At 42.7% G+C, this 20,577-nt stretch overlaps 1 protein-coding gene across 3 annotated transcripts in view; it reads left to right on the top strand.

Annotated features, from left to right (window-relative positions):
• Nucleotides 1-20,577, top strand: part of LOC101943653 (sodium channel protein type 1 subunit alpha) — a 174,234-nt gene that overhangs the window by 57,172 nt on the left and 96,485 nt on the right. For all 3 annotated transcript variants that reach the window (XM_065561790.1, XM_065561789.1, XM_008178427.4), the window contains one exon: nt 8,556-8,871. Coding sequence is in view for 1 of the 3 variants with exons in the window: in XM_008178427.4 (XP_008176649.1) it covers nt 8,608-8,871 (264 nt within the window). In the remaining 2 variants the exon portion in view is untranslated. The remainder of the gene's footprint in view (nt 1-8,555; nt 8,872-20,577) is intronic.

Below are 20,577 nucleotides of genomic sequence, written 5' to 3'. Positions count from 1 at the left end.
CACATGTATTGAAGTATTCATGTAAAATTTCTACAGCACTCCTCTTTTCAGTTTCTCTTAAAGAGGGATGCATACAGGGAACCACAGATGCACCAATATAACACAGAGCACTAGTAGCAAAGTCTAGGTCTGGTCCTAGGATCCCTGAGCCTCAAACCCAGATACTGTCGTGATACCATAGAAGTATAAAAAGAGAAGACAGCAGGATGTAAGTATTAAGCCACCATCACTTCCAATATCTAAACATCGTTGGCAACCAAAATAAGCAGCGTCATTTCCTCTCTCCTCTCGCCTCCTCTCCCCCAAGCTGTGCTTGATATGCCTGTGCCAGTAGAAGAGCAGCATCCACAAGAATACCCTTAGGGGGTCATCCCCAGATCCAGTGCTGGGATTTGAGATGGAATCATGAGAAAAACAGGTTGTTTAAAATACACTGTACCACTACGACTCAGGCATTAGAATTGCAGTGTGAGACCAGAGAGAAAGAGAGCAAGTAATTGCACAATTTTTGTTGCTGCACTAATTCAGACAATCTCTGTCAGATCACTTGCATCTTGTATCTCGGGTATTTTTATTCCTATCTGCCAGCAGTTATATTAATTTAGATGGAATATATGGGCCAAAGGTGTTAACGTAACCCAGTCACTGTTCAGCATTAAACACTGGCAAACAAGATTTAGGGTTTGGTACACAGAGACCTCAGTCTAGTGAGTACCATGGAGTTACACATAATTAAACATATTTTTAACCTTTTGTTAAAGATATAGAAAGGAAGGAAAAACAATTGAAGGATTTGAAATGTAAAGTATGGTAGTAACATCCTTTGTTCCTTTCCCCACTAGCTAGAAATTGCTTTTAGAAAAAAAACCCTTTGTTTGATAGCTGCTTAGATGGAATCAAAGATGTGGTAACTGCCCTTTTGGAGGAAAAGAGAAGAAGTTACCTGACATGAGCTGGAGCTGTTGTTGTTGTTGTTAAAGTCTGATCTCATCTCCTAGAAGAAAAAAGAAGATACACACAAAATTGGAGAGAGAAGAATAGCAAAGAGAAAATGCAGCTTCTGTCTCTGGTGTTGCTTCTTGCTTGCAACCTCACTGCTGGAGAAACAGACATAACGCACGGTCTTAGCCACTCCAGAACCGGGAGTACCAGCATTGGGGTGTTGAGGGCATTGCTTTTAGTTGCCTCTGCCTGGTCACAGATGTATAGCAGTGTGCAAAATACACAGTCTTGGCCAGCTAACCCAGATTCTTATTAGATAGAAGGAGAAGGATAGGAAAGAGACATATGGGGGTAATGAGACAACTCAGGTTCACCTAGGATTAGTTAGCTCATTGGGTGACTGGGAGGCAGTTAACTAGGCAGGGAAGTACCTGGGCAAGATAAAAGGAGGCTTTTAGGGAGTGGAACAGTTCCTGGAATATAGAAAGAGAAAACTCCTACAGGGAAAGCTTCCAGGAATCCGGTGAGGGGTCTAGGGTTGCCAGGCATCCAGTTTTCAACCGGAACGTCCGGTCGAAAAGGGACCCTGGTGGCTCTGCTGAGTACCGCTGACTGGGCCGTTAAAAGGCTCCCTGCGGCTCCCGGAAGCAGCCGGCATGTCCCTACAGCCCCTTGGCCCAGGGGCGATCAGGGAAGTTCTGCGCGCTGTCCCCGCCCCGAGTGCTGGCTCCGCAGTTCCCATTGGCTGGGAATCGCAGCCAATAAGAGCTGTGGGGGCAGCGCCTGCAGATGCAGGCAGCGCAGAGCCGTCTGGTCGCCCCTGCGCCTAGGAGCCAGATATGCTGGCCGCTTTCAGGAGCCACAGGTAGACAGGGCAGGCAGGGAGCCTGCCTTAGCCCTGCTGCACCACGGACTGGGAGCCACCTGAGGTAAGTGCCGCCTGGCTGGAGCCCGCACTCACTTCTGCACCCTAACCACCTGCCCCAGCCCGGAGACCCTTCCTGCATCCCAAACCCCTCATCCCCAGAGCCCACACCCCCAGCTGGAGCCCGCACCCCCTCCAGCACCCCAACCCCCGCCCTAAGCCCATTCCCGCACTCCGAACCCCTCGGCTCCAGCCCAAACTACTCATCCCCAGCTCCACCCCAGAGCCTGCACCCCCCAGCTGGAGCCCTCATCCCCTCCCGCACCCCAATCCCCTGCCCCAGCCTAGTGAAAGTGAGTGAGGGTGGGGGAGACCGAGGGAGGGAGCGGGGACGGAGTGAGAAGGGGCAGGGCAGGGGCCGGATCTCAGGGAAGGGTGTTCGGCTTTGTGCAGTTAGAAAGTTGGCAATCCTAGAGGGGGCTCACTAGCAAAGGAACCCAAGAAAGAATGCTCCTGGGTGGAAGAGTTTTGGAAAGGAAGGGACTATGAATGTAAGTCTCAGGGAAACCTGGCTCCTATGAAGGACTTCATCAGGCAACTGCAGAAGCCCTGGAAAAAAAGAGAAATTATGTGCTGTCCTGAGAAAGGGTCATTGTGGTTTGGCAACCGTAGGTACCATGACCCGGGAGGCATGATCCTCCCCCAGCTAGTGACAAGAAGTCCCTGACTCCAGGGAAGGGTGGGTCACGAAGGCCTCACCATAAGGGCCGGCTCCAGGCACCAGCTTGGCAAGCAGGTGCTTGGGGCGGCCACTCCGGAGAGGGGCGGCAGGTCCAGCTATTTGGTGGCAATTCGGCGGACAGTCCCTCACTCCTGCTCGGAGCAAAGGACCTTCCGCCGAATTGCCACCGCAGATCGCGATCGCAGCTTTTTTTTTTTTTTTTGGCTGCTTGGGGCGGCCAAAACCCTGGAGCCAGCCCTGCTCACCATTAAGCAATCTTGGACATAACTGAGGTTTGACAGACTCAGGTTGACTCAGCCTCTGCCCAGTCCTGCTAGAAATGCTGAGGGGAAGGCCTGTTCATAGGATGTTCTGCCTTTGGGGTTGAATAAATTAGACCCCTGAAGGGGCTCTGATCAATATTCAAGCCTCATTGGACTTATTAAAACTCTGGGAAACTGAAGCAGGGATCCAATGGTAGTGCTGACCAGGCTGCCAGAGGTGCTGTAGGATTGAGAGCCTCCATTACACAGCCACTCCTTTTATCTTGCCTGGGACTGATGTCAGGCTTACAGGCCTATAATTACCTGAGTCATTCCATTTACCTTTTTTATAAGCTTGCAGAAATGGTAATATTCCTTTAAATAGTCTGTGATCGCTGTAGCAGTGCGCACTGCGTGCTCTGTTCCAAAAGCCAGCCAGAGGCAGGCAACAGTATTCTATATACCTAGGCTTTTCTTGTTATCTATGTTTAAATGTAATGTGCTCCCTTCATGGTAACCTTCAGTGGGTGGGTTTCATTTCTGAGAGGGAGAAGAGAACCCCCTGGGAGCAGAGAGCTTCAGGAGCACTTCTGTTACATCTCTTCCTTGGTGGTAAGCACTACTGGTAACGTTAGTGGAGGCCTCTTTCGTTGATAGAATACTGGCTGCCAAATGATGGCTTTCACTCTGCCTGGATGTTTGACTGTATCTGTTTTCACAGGGCTGAACTAGTCACAAAGTTTGAGATCTAAAAGATATATTGGTAGGGTCCTTGGGGATATTTTATCTTCTTTTGGACCACTAAGTTGGGATTGGGGTTGGCAGTAACATTCATGTATAACAGGTGGTCACTTAAAGCAGCAAAACACTAAACAGGTGTTTGCATGGGTGAGTGGGAGACAATGTAATAGTTGGGCATTTACTCATTGCCCTTGAGTAATCAAACTCCTTAGGGTTGTCTTTGTTTGGAATAGTCTGTTAGGATAAGGTTAATCCTACAAAGGCAATTTCCTGCATTTGTGGGGCATATGTATTGGTGGATCTTAGACCTTTTCATCTTCATCTGTTTGTGCATCATTCCTCTTTTTCCCAGAGAGTACAGTAATTCCTCACTTAAAGTTGTCCTGGTTAACGTTGTTTCATTGTTACATTGCTGATCAATTACGGAACATGCTCATTTAAAGTTGCGCAATGCTCCCTTCTAAGGTCGTTTGACAGCCGCCTGCTTTGTCCACTGCTTGCAGGAAGAGCAGCCCATTGCAGCTAGCTGGTGGGGGCTTGTAACCAGGGTAGACCGGCAGCCCCCCCATCAGCTCCTCCTATCAGATCCCCGCTCTCCTAAGATCCTTGTGCTGCAGCCGCCCAGCAGGCTACCAATTGGCAGTTCAGCTGTCCCTCCCCCCACTGCCATGTGCTGCTCCTGCCCTCTGCCTTGCAGCTGCTCTCAGAGACTCCTGCTTGCTGTGCAGGGGGGAAAGGTGGGGGGGCTAATGTCAGGGTTTCCCCCTCCCCCCTGCTCCTGCACCCCACTTACCCCTTCTCCATATAGAGCAGGGAGGGGACACCCACGGAGAGAGACAGAGAGCTTTCTCAACTTCCTGATCCACTTAAAAAGGCAATGCACTTAAGAGTGGGTCAGCTTACTTAAAGGGGCAGTGTGCATCTCTCTCTCTCTCTCTCCCACACACAAGGTGTGTGTCTGTCTCTGTCTGCTATGCTATCTCCCCTCCCTCGTGTTTGTGCTGCCTTGTGTGAGAGGCTACATTAACAACAATATGTTAACCCTTGAGGGCTCAGCTGAGTGCTAGTTCATCATTTAGCAGCCAGGCATTCCCTGGGAAATATCCCTCCCTCTTCCACCCTCAATCAAGCTTCACAATCATCATAGCTGTGAACAGTATTAAATTGTTTGTTTAAAACGTATATTGTGTGTATATCTATATACTATATAACTTTTTGTCTGGTGAAAAAAATTTCCCTGGAACCTAACCCCCCCATTTACATTTACATTAATTCTTATGGGGGAAACTGGATTCACTTAACATCGTTTCGCTTAAAGTCACATTTTTCAGGAATATAACTGCAACGTTAAGTGAGGAGTTACTGTATTATTTTCATTTTATTATGAAATAAATATAAATATTTTATATTTCATTTTACTGGTACTTAAGAATAAATTCATGAAATACAATAAAGAAAACTTTTTCTCGCCCACTCAGCTGACAAGATCTTCTCAAACCGATGTAAATGGAAAAGATTTCTCTTGTCATTTCTGATGAGAGAAATGTTATATCTTGTTAATGTTTTGAGGCCAGGGCAGCATTACACACTTGGGTAATTCCATCTTTCGTTCATTTTTAAGTTTTACTGAAAACTGCACCTCCAGGAGCAGATGTAGCCTCCCAGTTCAATAGATGCACCATATTAAACTGCTGAGGGGGCAAGGACTAACCACAGCAGTACCCTCTGCCTGAGCACCACAACCCTAATCCCAGCCCAGTGTGGAGGGGAGAGGCAGACAGGGCCCAGGAAGTGGATTTTGAGAGTGAGCCTGCCCCACACTCACCCCACAGCTGGAGCTGCTGCTCCACAGGGCTGGGCCTGGCTCCCTACTCTGGGAGTTGCAATCTGGCACATGGGGTTGCAGAGCCACTCAGGTTTGTCCCAGCCATGACAGAGAAACAGCTGGGCCTGCACCACATCTCAATGCCCAGAGCGTAGAGCCAGGACCAGTGCCCTTGGAGAGGATCCAACACTGCAGCATGAATGAGGGGCAAGCTTGCTCTCCAGATCCCATCTCCTCTCCCTTCTCCCCCTCACGTCAGGGCCTCCCTTCCACTCCACAGTGGGCTGGGAGAAGTGTTTTGCACCCTTGGTTTCACAATTTCTGTGGCTGCAACTGAACCCATGCTAAACCTGCCCCCCATGCACCCCTAAAGAATTAGAAACATGGAGCTGTGTGAAGAAAAGGGACTGCACCAGCTGTCTGTATAGAAAGGAAGTTTCAAAGGGCCTCCTCTGGGCGCTTTGCAGGAGCTTGAACACCAGTTTTGGGCTCTTGGAAAACACAGGAAATTTTCTAAACACAATGTGGGGAGTTCTTTGACAATGTGCTCTTTTTATATATATATATAATATATATATAAGGGTTGCTTACTGTAATTTTATAGTGCACATTTTAACCCTTTAAGATCTTCTCCCCCATATCAATGGGTGTATGTATAAATGATTAGACCGGCAGGGGAAAAACAACCCCTGGGGTCCTGAGAGGAAGGGAAAAGGAATGGCAGGTTCAGCTGCTAGAGAGCCTTCTCCCCATCACCCCTCAGGAGATTATCCCTGGGTGCGTGGGGGGAGGGAAGAAGGAGAGATTTCTCCCCCTTTCTCTGCTACCCATTGTCTATGGGGAAAAGGGAGAGTTTGATTCTCATGCATCCCCACCCAATACCTACCCAGCTGTATGGGAAGCCCTCAGACTACCTAGCAGCCATTCTGCTGCCCCGCCCTCTCTACCTTGTAATGGAGGTATAATTTGAATTAGTTTCTAAGATTCTGTGGGACTGACTGATTGCTAGTTTTGGGAGTCAAGAAGGAGTTCCTTCCTCAGAAAAGGATTGACGAGGTTTTTGGTGGGATTTTCTGCCTCTCATGACGCATCCTGGAGGCTCTGTTTAAGGTTAATGAGTAAGAATAGTGTTTAAAAGTTATGATTTTGTAATTTCATTGCAATTGTGGGTGAGAGGCTCAAAGGGGCCATCTTTCAGAGGTAAACGTTGACTGAGAGAGACCCAAGAAATGTCAGGCATGGACCCTCTTAGCCTTGTGGAAGAAGGGAGGGCCTTAAGTCTTCACAGACTAAGGTACCCTTCATGTGTACCCTCATTCTCCTCCTGGGGCAGAGTGAGAAGATTCAGAGGTGGGGAAAATCATTGGGGTTATGCTGAAGAGACCAACCCCAAATATTGGCTATTTGGTATGAGATCATTTAACATGTCCCTTAACTCAAGTAAATATCTGGTATTTTGTGGGGATTTAGCTCCATCCATTAAAGTTCATAATTAATAAAGTTTCAGCTTTCCACTTTGAAATCCATCTCTCTGTCTGTGTTTCATTCTCCTGCATGTCCTGATCAAATATGTTTTAAAAATTATCTCAGAAATGAAGGAAAATAAATGCAAATTGTGCAGCTATGGAATCTCCTCATCACTCTACTTCCCTTCTCACATCTTCACCACTGAACAGAGACACTACTGTACATACTAGTGTGATTTAAAATGTTTGTACTTATAGTGCCTTTAATTCTATGGGCCATCTACTTAAGATTACATGTGTATATAATATCTGTTACTGGTTTCCATTTCCACTATATGCTTTTCTTTCTTCCTTTATTCTCTCATCTCTTATTTCTCTTTCAATTTCTATTTCTTTTTATTAATTTTCTTTCTTGCTAGAGGTTTCCACCCTTTCTGTATTTCTCTACCCTTCCTGCTCCTCCAACCCCTGACTTCTATCCCTCACTTCTCCTGTCTGCTTTTCTTTTGGCATTTTTGTACTACTTTCTTCCAGTGTGCAACTTTTTCATTTAATTTTCCCTCCTTCATTTTCTCTTCTAATTCATTAATTTTCTTCTCTCCTGTGCCCCCTAATTTTTTTTCTGCCAGTATTTCTTTCCCCTTTTCTATTTTTCTGCTTCTTTCTGCAACCCATGCTTTTTTTTTATTCTCCTTTCTCAGCGCTGCTTATCGCTCCCTTCCTATCATCTCTTGCTTTCTCACATCTCTGCCATTCCTCATCTCTTGCTTCTTTCAAAATGTATTAGGTCTGGCACTGATCCTCCAACTTTCCTCAAAGGCTGCCTCATCATTTCCACATAGCCCTGCCAACCAATGGGTGGAGACTGCAGATGTGCTCTACTGCTTGCCCAAACACACATTTAAACAATGTACCTACTAAATTCTGAAAATTATTTAGCAGCATAAAATATGCAGGATGTGCAGTTTTATTGTGCACTCATTTTTCTGTGCCCATGCTTATTTTTAAGCTGCATACTATGTTTGTTAAAAATACTTTGTTAATTCTTCACTTGTAAACATCTTTACTGAAGAAAATGCTAGTATACAGAACAATTGTTTAAATGAAAGAGAAATATGAAGAAAGTATTGCTTTTGTTAACTGTAAAGAGAGTAAGTGATGCACAGGTAACTTTAGGAACCATATATTTTGGTAATGCAGAGCTCTTATCTGCAATACATGGAGCCAATTTTTATTTGTTTAGGTCCTGATTCTGCAGCTCTTTCTTCCATTGACTTCAAAAAGTCTACTTGTGAATATGCAAGTGAGTAATTACTTCTCAGTATGAGTAAGAGTTGCTGAATTGGGCGTTTTATAATTAACAATATGTTCCCTGAAGATTCTGCAGTGGGACCACTTTCCTTTTCATAATTAATAAATATCAGTTGCAATAAGACTGTATCGGCAAGCCCTCTGATAAAATACTTTGGGTAAAAATTGATTAAACAGCTTCTAGAACTGAGAAATTATTTCGTCTTATATATAGTTGGCTTATCAAGAACGAAATAGGTGCCTTTGAAAATGATCAAACTTCTATTTTAAACGCTGAATTGAGTTACATTTAAATTGTTTTAAATATTTTATATTTGCATATACTGATGCTGGCATAAGCAAAATAAATATTACTAAATAAATAATATTTTCCCTGGATTGTTCTAACATGTTCATCTTTTCTTTTTCTGTTTTCTTTTAGCACTTTCTTATGCAAGAGAATAAATGGTAATTAAAATGAGCAGGATGAAAAGATGGAGCAGTCAGTGCTTGTACCACCAGGACCTGACAGCTTCCACTACTTCACTAGAGAGTCTCTTGCAGCTATTGAACAACGCATTGCTGCAGAAAAGGCTAAGTATTCCAAACAAGACCGTAAAGATAATGAGGAAAATGGCCCAAAACCAAATGGTGACTTGGAGGCAGGAAAGTCACTTCCATTTATTTATGGTGACATACCTCCAGGAATGGTGTCCGAGCCCTTGGAGGATCTGGACCCATATTACATCAATAAAAAAGTAAGTATTTATTATCAAGCATGTTTCATTGTCACTTTCATAAAGTAATGCTTTGATTTTTTCATCATGTACATAATGTGTAATTTACATAAAATGTACAAGAGATCTCTGTGTTATGTAACATACCATATGTATGCAACTGGTACTCCACTGTTTAACAAAGGGTGTGGAGATAGTTTTAGCTGAGCATCATAGAAAGGAACAGGATATGTAACAAGTGGAGGAAGTATTCATAGTCAACAACTTACATGTATTTCCGTCTTCCAAAAAATTAGTAAATAGAAGAACACTTAACAACTGAATGCTAAAAAACTGTCTCAATCTAACCCATGTATTTTGACCACGCTCATCACCATGGACTCATGGTACTGTGAGCATCTTAATTTGCATGATGAGCTTGGGACTGCATATATATATATATATATATATATATATATATACACAATTCTATGATTTTGTGGAGATTAATGTTGCTTTTATTAGCAATAAATTAGCTATAAATGCAATATAATACCTGACTATATTGTTTACATCCAGGTACCACATTACAGAACCTAAAATAAATAAAATGAAAATCTAGGCTTGCATTGAAAATAATTTGCTCCCATTGGGTAGAGGGATAGCTCAGTGGTTTGAGCATTGGCCTGTTAAACCCAGGGTTGGGAATTCAATCCTTAAGGAAGCCAGTTAGGGAACTGGGATAAAAATCTGTCTGGGGATTGGTCCTGCTTTGAGCAGGGTGTTGGACTAGATGATCTCCTGAGGTCCCTTCCAATCCTATGATTCTATGAAATCCATGGCAAAATCTATTGGGTTCTCTGATGCAGGATTGAGCCCCTAGTAATTTGTGTATTATTCTGTTCTCTCTTTTCTTTGTAAATAGCAGAGCATTTATACTGAACCTGAAAAATAGCTGACACCAAGCTATTGTGAGGCTGCTGTGCATAATACAATACACATAAATATTTCCTATTAATATTTTCAATAGGGCTGTCAAGCAATTAAAAAAGTAATCGTGATTAATTGCACTGTAAAATAATAATAGAATACCATTTATCTAAATATTTTGGATGTTTTCTATATTTTCAAATATATTTATTTCAATTACAAAACAGAATACAAAGTGTACAGTACTCACTTTATATTTATTTTTTATTACAAGTATTTACACTGTAAAAAAACAAAAGAAATAGTATTTTTCAATTCATCTAATACAAGTACTGTAGTGCAATCTCTTTATCATGAAAGCTGAACTTACAAATGTAGAATTATGTACAAAAAAACTGCATTCAAAAATAAAACAACGTAAAATTTTGGAGCCTGCAAGTCCACTCAGTCCTACTTCTTGTTCGATCAATTGCTCAGACAAACAAGTTTGTTTACATTTGCAGGTGATAATGCTGCTCGCTTCATGTTTACAATGTCACCTGAAAGTGAGAACAGGCATTCTGATGGCACTGTTGTAGCCGGTGTTGCAAGATATTTAACGTGCCAGATGCACTAAAGATTCATATGTCCCTCCATGTTTCAACCACCATTCCAGTGGACATGCGTCCATGCTGATGACAGGTTCTGCTTGATAACAATCCAAAGCAGTGCTGACCAACACATGTTCGTTTTCATTATCTGAGTCAGATGCCACTAGCAGAAGGTTGATTTTCTTTTTTGGTGGTTCGGGTGCTGTAGCTTCCGCATCAGAGTGTTGCTCTTTTAAGACTTCTGAAAGCATGCTCCACATCTCATCCCTCTCAGATTTTGGAAGGCACTTCAGATTCTTAAACCTTTGGTGGAGCGCTGTAGCTATCTTTAGAAATCTCACATTGGTACCTTCTTTGCGTTTTGTGAAATCTGCAATGAAAGTATTCTTCAAATGAACAACATGTGCTGGGTCATTATCCGAGACTGCTATAACATGAAATATATGGCAGAATGCGGGTAAAACAGAGCAGGGGACATACATTTCTCCCCCAAAGAGTTCAGTCACAAATTTAATTAACACACTTTTTTTAACAAGCGTCATCAGCATGGAAGCATGTCCTCTGGAATGGTGGCTGAAGCATGAAGGGGCATATGAATGTTTAGCCTATCTGGCACGTAAATACTTTGCAGTGCTGTCTACAAAAGTGCCATGCAAATGCCTGTACTCACTTTCTCGTGACATTGTACATAGGAAGAGGGCAGCATTATCTCCTATAAATGTAAACAAACTAGTTTGTCTTAGTGATTGACTGAACAAGAAGTAGGACTGAGTGGACTTGTAGGCTCTGAAGTTTTACATTCTTTTGTTTTTGAGTGCACTTATGTAACAAAAAATCTACATTTGTAAGTTGCACTTTCATGACAGAGATTGCACTATGGTACTTGTATGAGGTGAATTGAAAAATTTTATTTCTTTTGTTTATCATTTTTACAGTGCAAATATTTGTAATCCAAAATAATATACACTTTGATTTCAGTTATAAAACAGAATACAATATATATGAAAATGTAGAAAAACATCCAAAATATTTAATAAATTTCCATTGGTATTCTATTGTTTAACAGCGCAATTAAAACTGTGATTAATTGCAATTAATTTTCTTTTGTTAATCATGTGAGTTAACTGCGATTAATCGACAGCCCTAATTTTCAACATTTAGACAACCAGATCTTCTATATACTTAAAAGGAGCAGATTACAGACCTATTAAATTGGGTGCTTGTATGAGCAGGTGTTTCTCCAGGTTATTGCAGATTTGAAACTGGCAATTACATACAATCCTTACCTTATTTGGTATTCTGCACCTGTCTTGATAGAAAACACCTAGAAGTATATTTGCTTTCTGAACTATTTAGGAGATGTATGGTATAGATCAAGAAACACACGAGTAAGCAAAAAATAGCAGAATGAGACCTAAAGACAGCTATTAGGCTATTTCTGTAAATTCTATAAATACCAAGATATGTAATTTTAAAGAGTGATTTTTGACTTTTCACAAAGTGCAGTATTTTAAGTGTGTGACTTGGCTTACTAAATTTTATATTACAATTCTATTTTGACTTGATAAAAATAAAGTGGAAATATGGTGTCCGAACAATATTTTTACTTCAGACCAATCTTTGATGCCACTGAAAGAGCCATTTTGTGCCATTCATACTGTATTAGATTGAGAGAAATTTTCTTTAAATTGCTGGCCTCCTTTTACAGAAATCACATATTTTATCTTTTTAAAAGTGGGGTTCTTTTTGTCTCACTGATTTCCATGTAAAATCTGCAAGTAAAGTGATATACCTGAGTGACCCACAATTCATTGTAGGCTCTGGCAATCAAGCAGGTTCCCAGCCAATGGGAGCTGTGGAGCCGGCGCTCGGGGTGGGGACAGTGCGGGGAGCCTCCCTGGCCGCCGCTGCACCTAGGGGCCGCAGGGATATGCCGGCTACTTCCGGGAGCCGCGCAGAGCCAGAGAAGGCAGGTAAAACTGCACCGCCGACTGGACTTTTAACAGCCCAGTCAGCGGTGCTGACCAGAGCCACCAGGGTCCCTTTTCGACTGGGCGTTCCGGTCGAAAATTGGACACCTGGCAACCCTAGCTCAGGGCCAGCAGCCTCTGTTTCCCCATCTCCATAAGGGAAGTGACACTAGAAGGGCAGCGCGCCAAATGGATGACCATGGTTGAATTCGCATAGCCCACACCAGCAGCCACACCTCTGACTGTGGTGGGGGGCACAAAGACACAGCATGGACACAGTCAATAGCAGAGTGCACAGTAAGGAGCCTACAGGCCTAGCTTCCTGCCCCAGTGTCACCTCTATAAAAGCCCCATGTCCTCCTGAAATTCCAATTTATATCCCACGCTGAGACCTCCCAGAGAAACAGAGACCTCTCTGGCCCATGTACATGCCATGCAATAGAGATGGGTGGAACATCTGGAGAGCCTATCTTTGAGAGACCCAGAAGAGGCTTATATGGGAGAGGGAGACAAATAAGACGAGCATCTTTAAGGACAGGGAGATTGGTAGCCACCAGAAATACATTTTGGAACAGTCTCTCAGCCCAGTTTTGCTCCCCCGTCTGAAGCAGTATTATGGGGACAAACTCCCAAAGGGGAAAGAAAAGAATAATATCATCCCTTCTCCTCTTCACCGAGGGCAGGAGGGCAGATAATGCTCAGAACCGGTTCCCCTGCTCATCTTCACAGAGTGAAGCACAGTGGATAATCCTCAGCACCCAGTTCCCCTGCTCACCCTCACAGAGTGCAGCATGGCAAATCCATGCAGAAAACTCCAGGCCATAGACATGCACTGACTCCTCTAGTCATACATACCCAGACCTCCACAAAGGGAATACTTCCTCTTTCAGGGAGGAAGGCCAGCCATCCTAATTAAAGTTAGGGAATCAAATAGTAAAATAGATATTTAAAAACCAAACAGACAAACATAAACAACCTCAAGAGGAAACACTCTTTCAGGCCAGAATGTGCTGAGTATTGTGAAACAAGGTAAAAGAGGTCTGCAGCTACTGTAGGCAAGCTATACAGACGTTCCCCGGGTTACGCAAGACCTGACTTACGCAAATCCGCACTTATGGAAAAAGTTCCCTAAGCTAGAAATAGGAGGGGTTTTTGTTTGTTTGTCTGTTTTGGGGTTGTTGTTTTTTTGCGTAATGGTCGGAGATACATTTCCAACTTACGCAAAATTCGAGTTACGCAAGGTGTTCCAAAACAGAACGCTTGTGTAAGTCGGGGAGCATCGGTAGCTATATATCCCTCCTTGTGCATCTTGGGAAAGAGTAATAGAGGGATAAATTTCCTGCAACACCTAAAAGATTGGGAAAGTATTGGTCTACCATCCCCTAGCTGCTGTTGGAAGTCACCATGCCCTAGCTACTGGGCTGTTGTTTCCAGCTGCCACGGTGGGTCCCCATGCCCTAATGTTCAGGCAGTAAGGAGCCTCTTGGACCACTATTTATTTATTTCTATACTAGCCTCCCACCTCAGCATCCATTTTATAAGCCCAGAAAATTCCTGAGTGTGCATCAGTTAACGTGGTATCACTACTGGAGACAAACATGGCTATTTTCTCTGGTGGTCAGGGGTTTGGTGTTTCTAACGGGGGGAATATTTTTACCGAAAAGAGTAGCCTCCTCACTATACAGGCCCTTCACAGGCATCCAAGTCTAGGTAGGCATTGTCTTAGCCCCGTCTCATGAAAGCTTCTGGCCAACAAAACCAAAACACCCAACCAATATGAATAGTTGTCTGACACCCTAAATGCCCTGGGATGCTTTCACAAGCAATGCTAACATGAATGGGAGATTGCAAGTGTGGACACTCAACTGAAAAATCACATGATCTAAAGGCTTCTCCCAGGAAAGAAGAGTGTGTGGGGATGGGGGAGGAGGAAGTGGTCAAATCTGTTTCTTGCAGGTATATGGGGCTGTGGTTCTTGGGATCAGATGTTCAGACAAATCAGTCCCTAGCTATTTTAGTGATACAATGGAAAACTTTTTGGAAAGCTGAGGCTATTCAGAGTCATTAGAAAAATCGACTTGCAATCCTGACTCCTATCAGATGCTATAGAAAAGAGTACAGGTCATATGGCAAGTTGAAGCAGTTTGTGAAGTACAACAAGAGAAAATATCTTTTTGCAAGTGGTAGGTAGAGCCAGTTCTACTGATTCAGAGCTATCTGCAGGTTTCCCAACCAGCCATATTTGGAATTAAAACCCTGAATTGTTCCATGCTCTTTCAATTTGAGACCAAATTGAAAGAGCATGGAACAATTTCAATTTGAGACCAAAAGGGCTTTGATCAAATGAGGTCAGTGGATGTTGCCCAGAGGAGATACCCTGTACTGTGCGAGAATTTCAGGAACAGTTTTGTCCCAACCCAGTTTCTGCATCCCATGGAAAAGCCATGACATGAATCTGACGTTGACATGCTCTATTTCAGATCAGAGCATTACAACCCACTCCCCATTCTATTTCTAGCTTCAGAGAAGCAGAGATAAGTAGAGCAGGGCTCAGTCTGAAACATATAGATAAGTTCCTAAAGGATCTTGTCTTCAAAGAATACCCATCTTACCATCCTCAATCAATCATTACCATTTGATCTTGCATTACTCCTAGGGTTTCTCTTCAGGATCATGGTAGCGATAATATTGGCTTTAGAGAAGGAAATTAGCTTACCTTGTTTTGGACAATTTTTCTGAGCAGGGCTCTGTACAGAAAAATGAAGGAAACACACAGAGTGATGTAGTTCCTGGAGTATCTTGGATTCAAGACATACACAGATGCACAGTGCTAGAGAAATCAGTCACAGATGTGGGCTGAGGAATCATATTATCAGGTACAAGGTCTTATTTCAGAAGAATGTTAACTTGAGATGAAAATAGCTGTAATGGAAAACAAGTGATGTCACAAAAACAAAAATCCAATTCTTATTAGAGCTATTAGGAGTTCTGATCACAGACAGAGCTTCAAGGATCCAAAGTTCATATGATTCAGTAATTCCAGGGATGCCCTCAGTATCTTACCCTATCTCATCTGTTAGCAGAGATCTAGCTCTAATTGTATAATCTCTGCTCCCACAACTGTTGAATGCAGAGAATCAGAATTTAATTTTGAAGGGATCTTCCTGACACAATTCAGAAAATGGGTACCAGAAAGAGAGAGCATAGCATCAACCCACTGGAATACAGTGATTCATTGAGGTCTAAGAGAACTGCTCCTTCCATGGAAAACAGACCAGTCCTGGTTGCAACAGTCAATGTATCTTGATAGTGTTTTCATAATCACTAGGGAGAGCATGGTCAGCCCTACTCCAGAGAGAAATTCTCCTGTCCTGGGTGGAGAAAAGTTTGCTGTCTCTGTCCACCAAGGAGGAGAGGTATACCAAGCCTTACACAGCAGAAGTTGGATTAGCAGAATGGCCACTACACACAGAAATATCTTACTTGTAAATCAATTTGTTGGGCTGGTGATTGACCTCTTTGCATCTGGAAACAGTAAATAAAGTGTCCTGTGGCCTCTGTGTCAGGACCTGGGATGCATGGTGGTGAATGATATCTAACGAAGTTGGGCAAGGTCTCTATTATATGACTTCCCACCTTTTCCACACAATAATACATAAGATAGGAATGAGAGAAGCAGTGATATTGTTTATGCATTTCTGACTGAAGAGACTATGGCTTTCAGGCTTGACTAAGCATCTTCAGATATCTGTCTCACTGAAGAGATCTGCTATTGCAAAATCAACCCTCTATGTGGGATCAGACCGGATTAAAATGAATATTTGGATGAAGTGATTATTGCATTCATGGACCCCAAAAGAGAAGCCACCAAATAGAACTCGTTCCATTGGCTGCTGTAAAGTCCATAGTTCAACCACCATGTTAAACCATTCCTCCAGAATGGCTTTATTGTGGTCAAAAAAGGGTCAGGTCTCTGTAGTCCAATGTTTTCAACATGTTCAAGAAAAGGAAGCATTGTACAATCCCTATCTTAAATGCTTTGTTACAGTCTTGATCGTATTCCAAACCCACAAGGTCACAGAGAACAACATTAGAACCTCATTCTGTTCTTCACAGCACTGCCCAGGTTGAATCCCTGCAGGAGGTATTGTTATACCTATCCATGATTAGGTCTTCTGAGGGCTACTATCACCAATCAGATGTGGGTTTTTTTTTTATTTGAAGTGGGGAGCTTTCTCTAATGAAACCCACTATTGTACTGTTAATTCAGAGAGGTAGTTCTTACACCTGTCATAGCAGTCGTTCTCCAAATATATTAAAGAAATATTCCTCCTTTGGTTAAGCATCAAAGTCCAGTCCTTAGGAGCACAGAGAATCTCAGGGCAAAGTAGTCTGGTATCCTATATTAAAATTTGTTAGACACCACATGGCCATCAATATATAAATTCACAGAATTCTGCATCTTGTTCATCCAGGCTTAGCCAATACTCTTTCCTTTCTTTTGGCAGAAGTTTGGGAAGATGGAAGTGATATTTATATATAGTGTACCTTGTTTTGGTTGTCCGCATTTACAGGCTGATCCTGCTTCCTGCTGTGGAGGCATACTGGTATGAAAATTCCATTGTAGCAAATCCCTTAGCACGAAGTAAAATGGGAGAATTTATTCATCCTTACCTGAAAATTTCCCTTCTTAGAATAATAAGGTCTGTAGATCTGGCCCACCCAGGAAACAAATGCATCATCCAGAAGAGAGATGGAAATTGTTGAGGTTTGTTGTCATTAGATGGAATTTACCACACACTGAAGTAGGAGACATTATTGTGCTTTTTCCTCAAAGTATATTTAACACAATCTGTAATTAGGAAAGTAGATTTAAATTATCCTGGCTGTGGGAGTTATTTCAGTTATAAGGCGCTTCAAGGAGCGGGGGATTCCCCTGCTGCCAGCCGGTGATTTAATTCTGCCCCCAAACTGCAAGCAGATGGATGTACCCATTATAGCAGACCTATGAACTTCACTTCACAAAGAAAGGAAATTTTCAGCTAAGCACAGATAATTTTCCCTACCTACAGAGCCATTCTGCAAGTTGGAACAGCATTTTAAACTTAGCAGAAAACATTGTTTTGAGGGTTGACATAATATCACAGTCTGATATAAACTGACAAAATAGGCAAGAAAGAATTAAGACAACCTTAATAGAGTTCTTGGTGGGTTAGGTTGCCTAGTTGTTAGCATCCTTAGTATTCCTCCCAGAGAGCTGATCTTACAGTCCTGGTCCTCCTTTAATCAGAGGTGCAATGAGTTGAATGGGTGGTTTGAGTCCCTACTATAGTGGTAGCGGAGCCCAGGCTCACTCATGCCACTTGGCTCTGACCCAGAACCCTAGGAGGGTCAACAGTGTCTGGTCCTCTAAGGTACCCCTGAGTTACCCTCCTTGGGTCACTTCCTACCACTGCTTTGCTCTCCCCGCTTTCAGTCCCAGATAAGGTGAAAAGAAAAGCTAACCAAATCATCAGCTCCAACTGGGCTCAGCGTATAGTCTTATTCCCTCAGGGAGGCTTCTCTGGTGCCCTTGTCAGGAGCCTTCAGGGTGTAGGTCTGTCCTCCACCCCCTTCCGAGCTGGGTTGCTCCCTTTTCAACCCCTTCTCCAGCTGGAGTATGTTCTGCAGGGGTGGAGTACCTGGGCCCAGGACTGTCCTTTAACCCCTTCCAGCCCAGTGTGGGGTTTGTCTACCCCATCACTCAACTACTCTGTCATCAACACGCACAATTGTCCCTAAGTATTGCCACTTATACACAATGTTCTGAGATGTCTTCAATAGCAAGGCAAAATTAGGTGAATTAAAGGTGGAATGGCTGCCTTAGTGCTGAATGTAGTGCTCTTATTAGTTTCATCCTATTAGTTTGTCCATGATTGCCCTGATGTAAAAGTTTTGCAGTGCTCTCATTGTGCTACACACATACGTTTATATTGACCCATATTAAAGAATAGCTCTTTCCTGACTGTCTCTGCCGCTTCTCCCCCTGACACTTGTCTCTCTTATCTATCTATCCTTACTGTCCAGCACTCATCTCCTTCCTGGTCTGGCTGACACAGATATACTTTCTCACACCAGAGCTTGGCTCCTGTTAGTATATCCAACTAGTCCAGTTCCCTGCCATCAGCTGTCCCTCACACAGTGTTCTTCGTATCCTTCTCATGCATTTGCCTGTTCCCCCATTGCTCCGGCACCCCCAACCTCCACCAATCCTCCTTTGTCTCAAGGTTCCTATTACCTTCTCCATCTCTGTCTCACTGGGTAATATTTTCCCCACTTTTTCCCCACTGTCATTACCCTTCTAACACCATGCTGCCCATACTTGGTTGCATTATATTCTTGCCCTTATCACAGTTCAGAACATATTCCACAGTGCTTCAAAGTTTCCTCTGCAGTGTTTTAAAATTTTATTTAAAAAAACAGATTTGCAAAGGATAGCATTTGAGCTTTCATATAATTTGGCACGGAATAATACAGGAATATAGTCACAACTAAAATTTATATTAAATTTAAATATGCAAATTGATCTGGAGACAAATTCATCACTCAGGTAAGTCCATTAATATATAGAGAAAGCAAGGATTTAGGAAAATAGTGAAAAAAACAGAAAAATTGGATCAAGATAAGCAAAATGGGCAGGCATGTTGGGTCTGATGGTCTTTTACTCTTTCTAAATTATCTTTTATTCAAAATATACCACAAAAGACAACATTTTAATATCGGATAATCTGAAATTGGACTCTAAAGGCACAAATTTGACAGCCTCTATTTGACCTTAGAGTGGCTAGTCATAAACACACATCTGATTGTATAATAAATTACTTTTTTATTGCAGATAGCTTAATTTCCAGCAGTCATACACCTGCAAAAGTAACTCACATCAAAGTAGACTTGAGTACATAGGTGAATACCCATATCTGTTGTCCATGTTCAGGTAGCAATATTCATTAACCTTTGTGGCTAATTCTAAAGGGCTATATTGTCCTTGGCTCTTGTGCAGATGGGTAAAAATGAGGTCTTAAAGACCCTTTCCATCTTATGTGTCCCCATTTCTGTGTAAGAGAAAATCAGTCTCTGCACTCTGGGTACAGAAGTGACTCCCTATTCGTGCTCAGGTGTGCAAACCAAACTCAGCAAGGAAAAGAGCTCAGGCCTCTCCACTAGACCTGGAGAAAAGAGCACCCTGCACTACCTTAAGGTGCACAGTGCAAGCTGCTGATGATCCTCATGGGGTTGTGAGGCTCCACACGGCCCCCAATGTAGGCCTGTGTAGAAACAACAAAATTTGGCCCTAATGGTTTTACACTGTAAGGACTGGCTAGTTTTCTGGCTTATTGCCTAATTGCTGTGGCAAAGAAGAGGGGGAAGAGTGGTTATGTCCGAGTTCTTGGGAAATGTAGTCTCATCTCACTTCTCTCTTACTAGAAATCCCATCTTAGGCTGGGAAGCAGCAGTGGGGTAGTGTTTTCAGACGAAACTGAGGCCAGAAGCGGAGAGAAATCCGCACAATGTTGTCACTGCATCTTAGTGACAGAGGCAGCCTTCAGCTCAGAGTGTTGAGGTGGCTTTTCCAGCAGCTGTCAGGATGTCTAGGGAGATGTCTCATTGGAGGCTGAGAGGTGGGTCTCCTGCTGCAGCAGAGGGACAAGAAGAGAGCGACAGAAATCAAATTTTTGTCTTGGCTTATAAGTCACAGGATCAATATACCTATTTTGAGGACTTTAATGGTAAATCACAATGTTTCTTTCACTGGGGAAATAAATGAGTGATTGATGATTGAAGGGAGAAAATGGACATTTTTTGAAATGATGGGACCTTGATTCTGATCTTGGAGCTGCATATGCATGTCTTCAAAAAGTGGAACAATACATACACTTGAGGAGTATCAGCAGCTTCCACTCAAAACTGTAGCTTTGGCAAGATAGTGTTATTTTTAATAGTATCAGTAATATGCCTGTGTTCAAAGATTCAGAAAGATTCAAAAAAGGATGTGAGTTAACTAAATGAGGGTGGTGTATTCTCCTTACATGCAAAGTCAGCAGTGTGTGTGTGATTTAAATATATATTTACGTATATGTCAGCTAGCTTATAACTACAAATACAGAATCTAGCACATAGGGACATCATTTGGATACATGACAATCTGGAGGTTGTGATTCCATAGTAAATGCTTTTTTGCTGTTTAGCAAAGACATTAGAAACCACGCCTCAATGTATTT

Source organism: Chrysemys picta, chromosome 11 (genome assembly GCF_011386835.1).
Source record: "Chrysemys picta bellii isolate R12L10 chromosome 11, ASM1138683v2, whole genome shotgun sequence".
NCBI classification, from domain to species: domain Eukaryota; kingdom Metazoa; phylum Chordata; order Testudines; family Emydidae; genus Chrysemys; species Chrysemys picta.
This window is presented reverse-complemented; position numbering and strand designations above follow the sequence as displayed.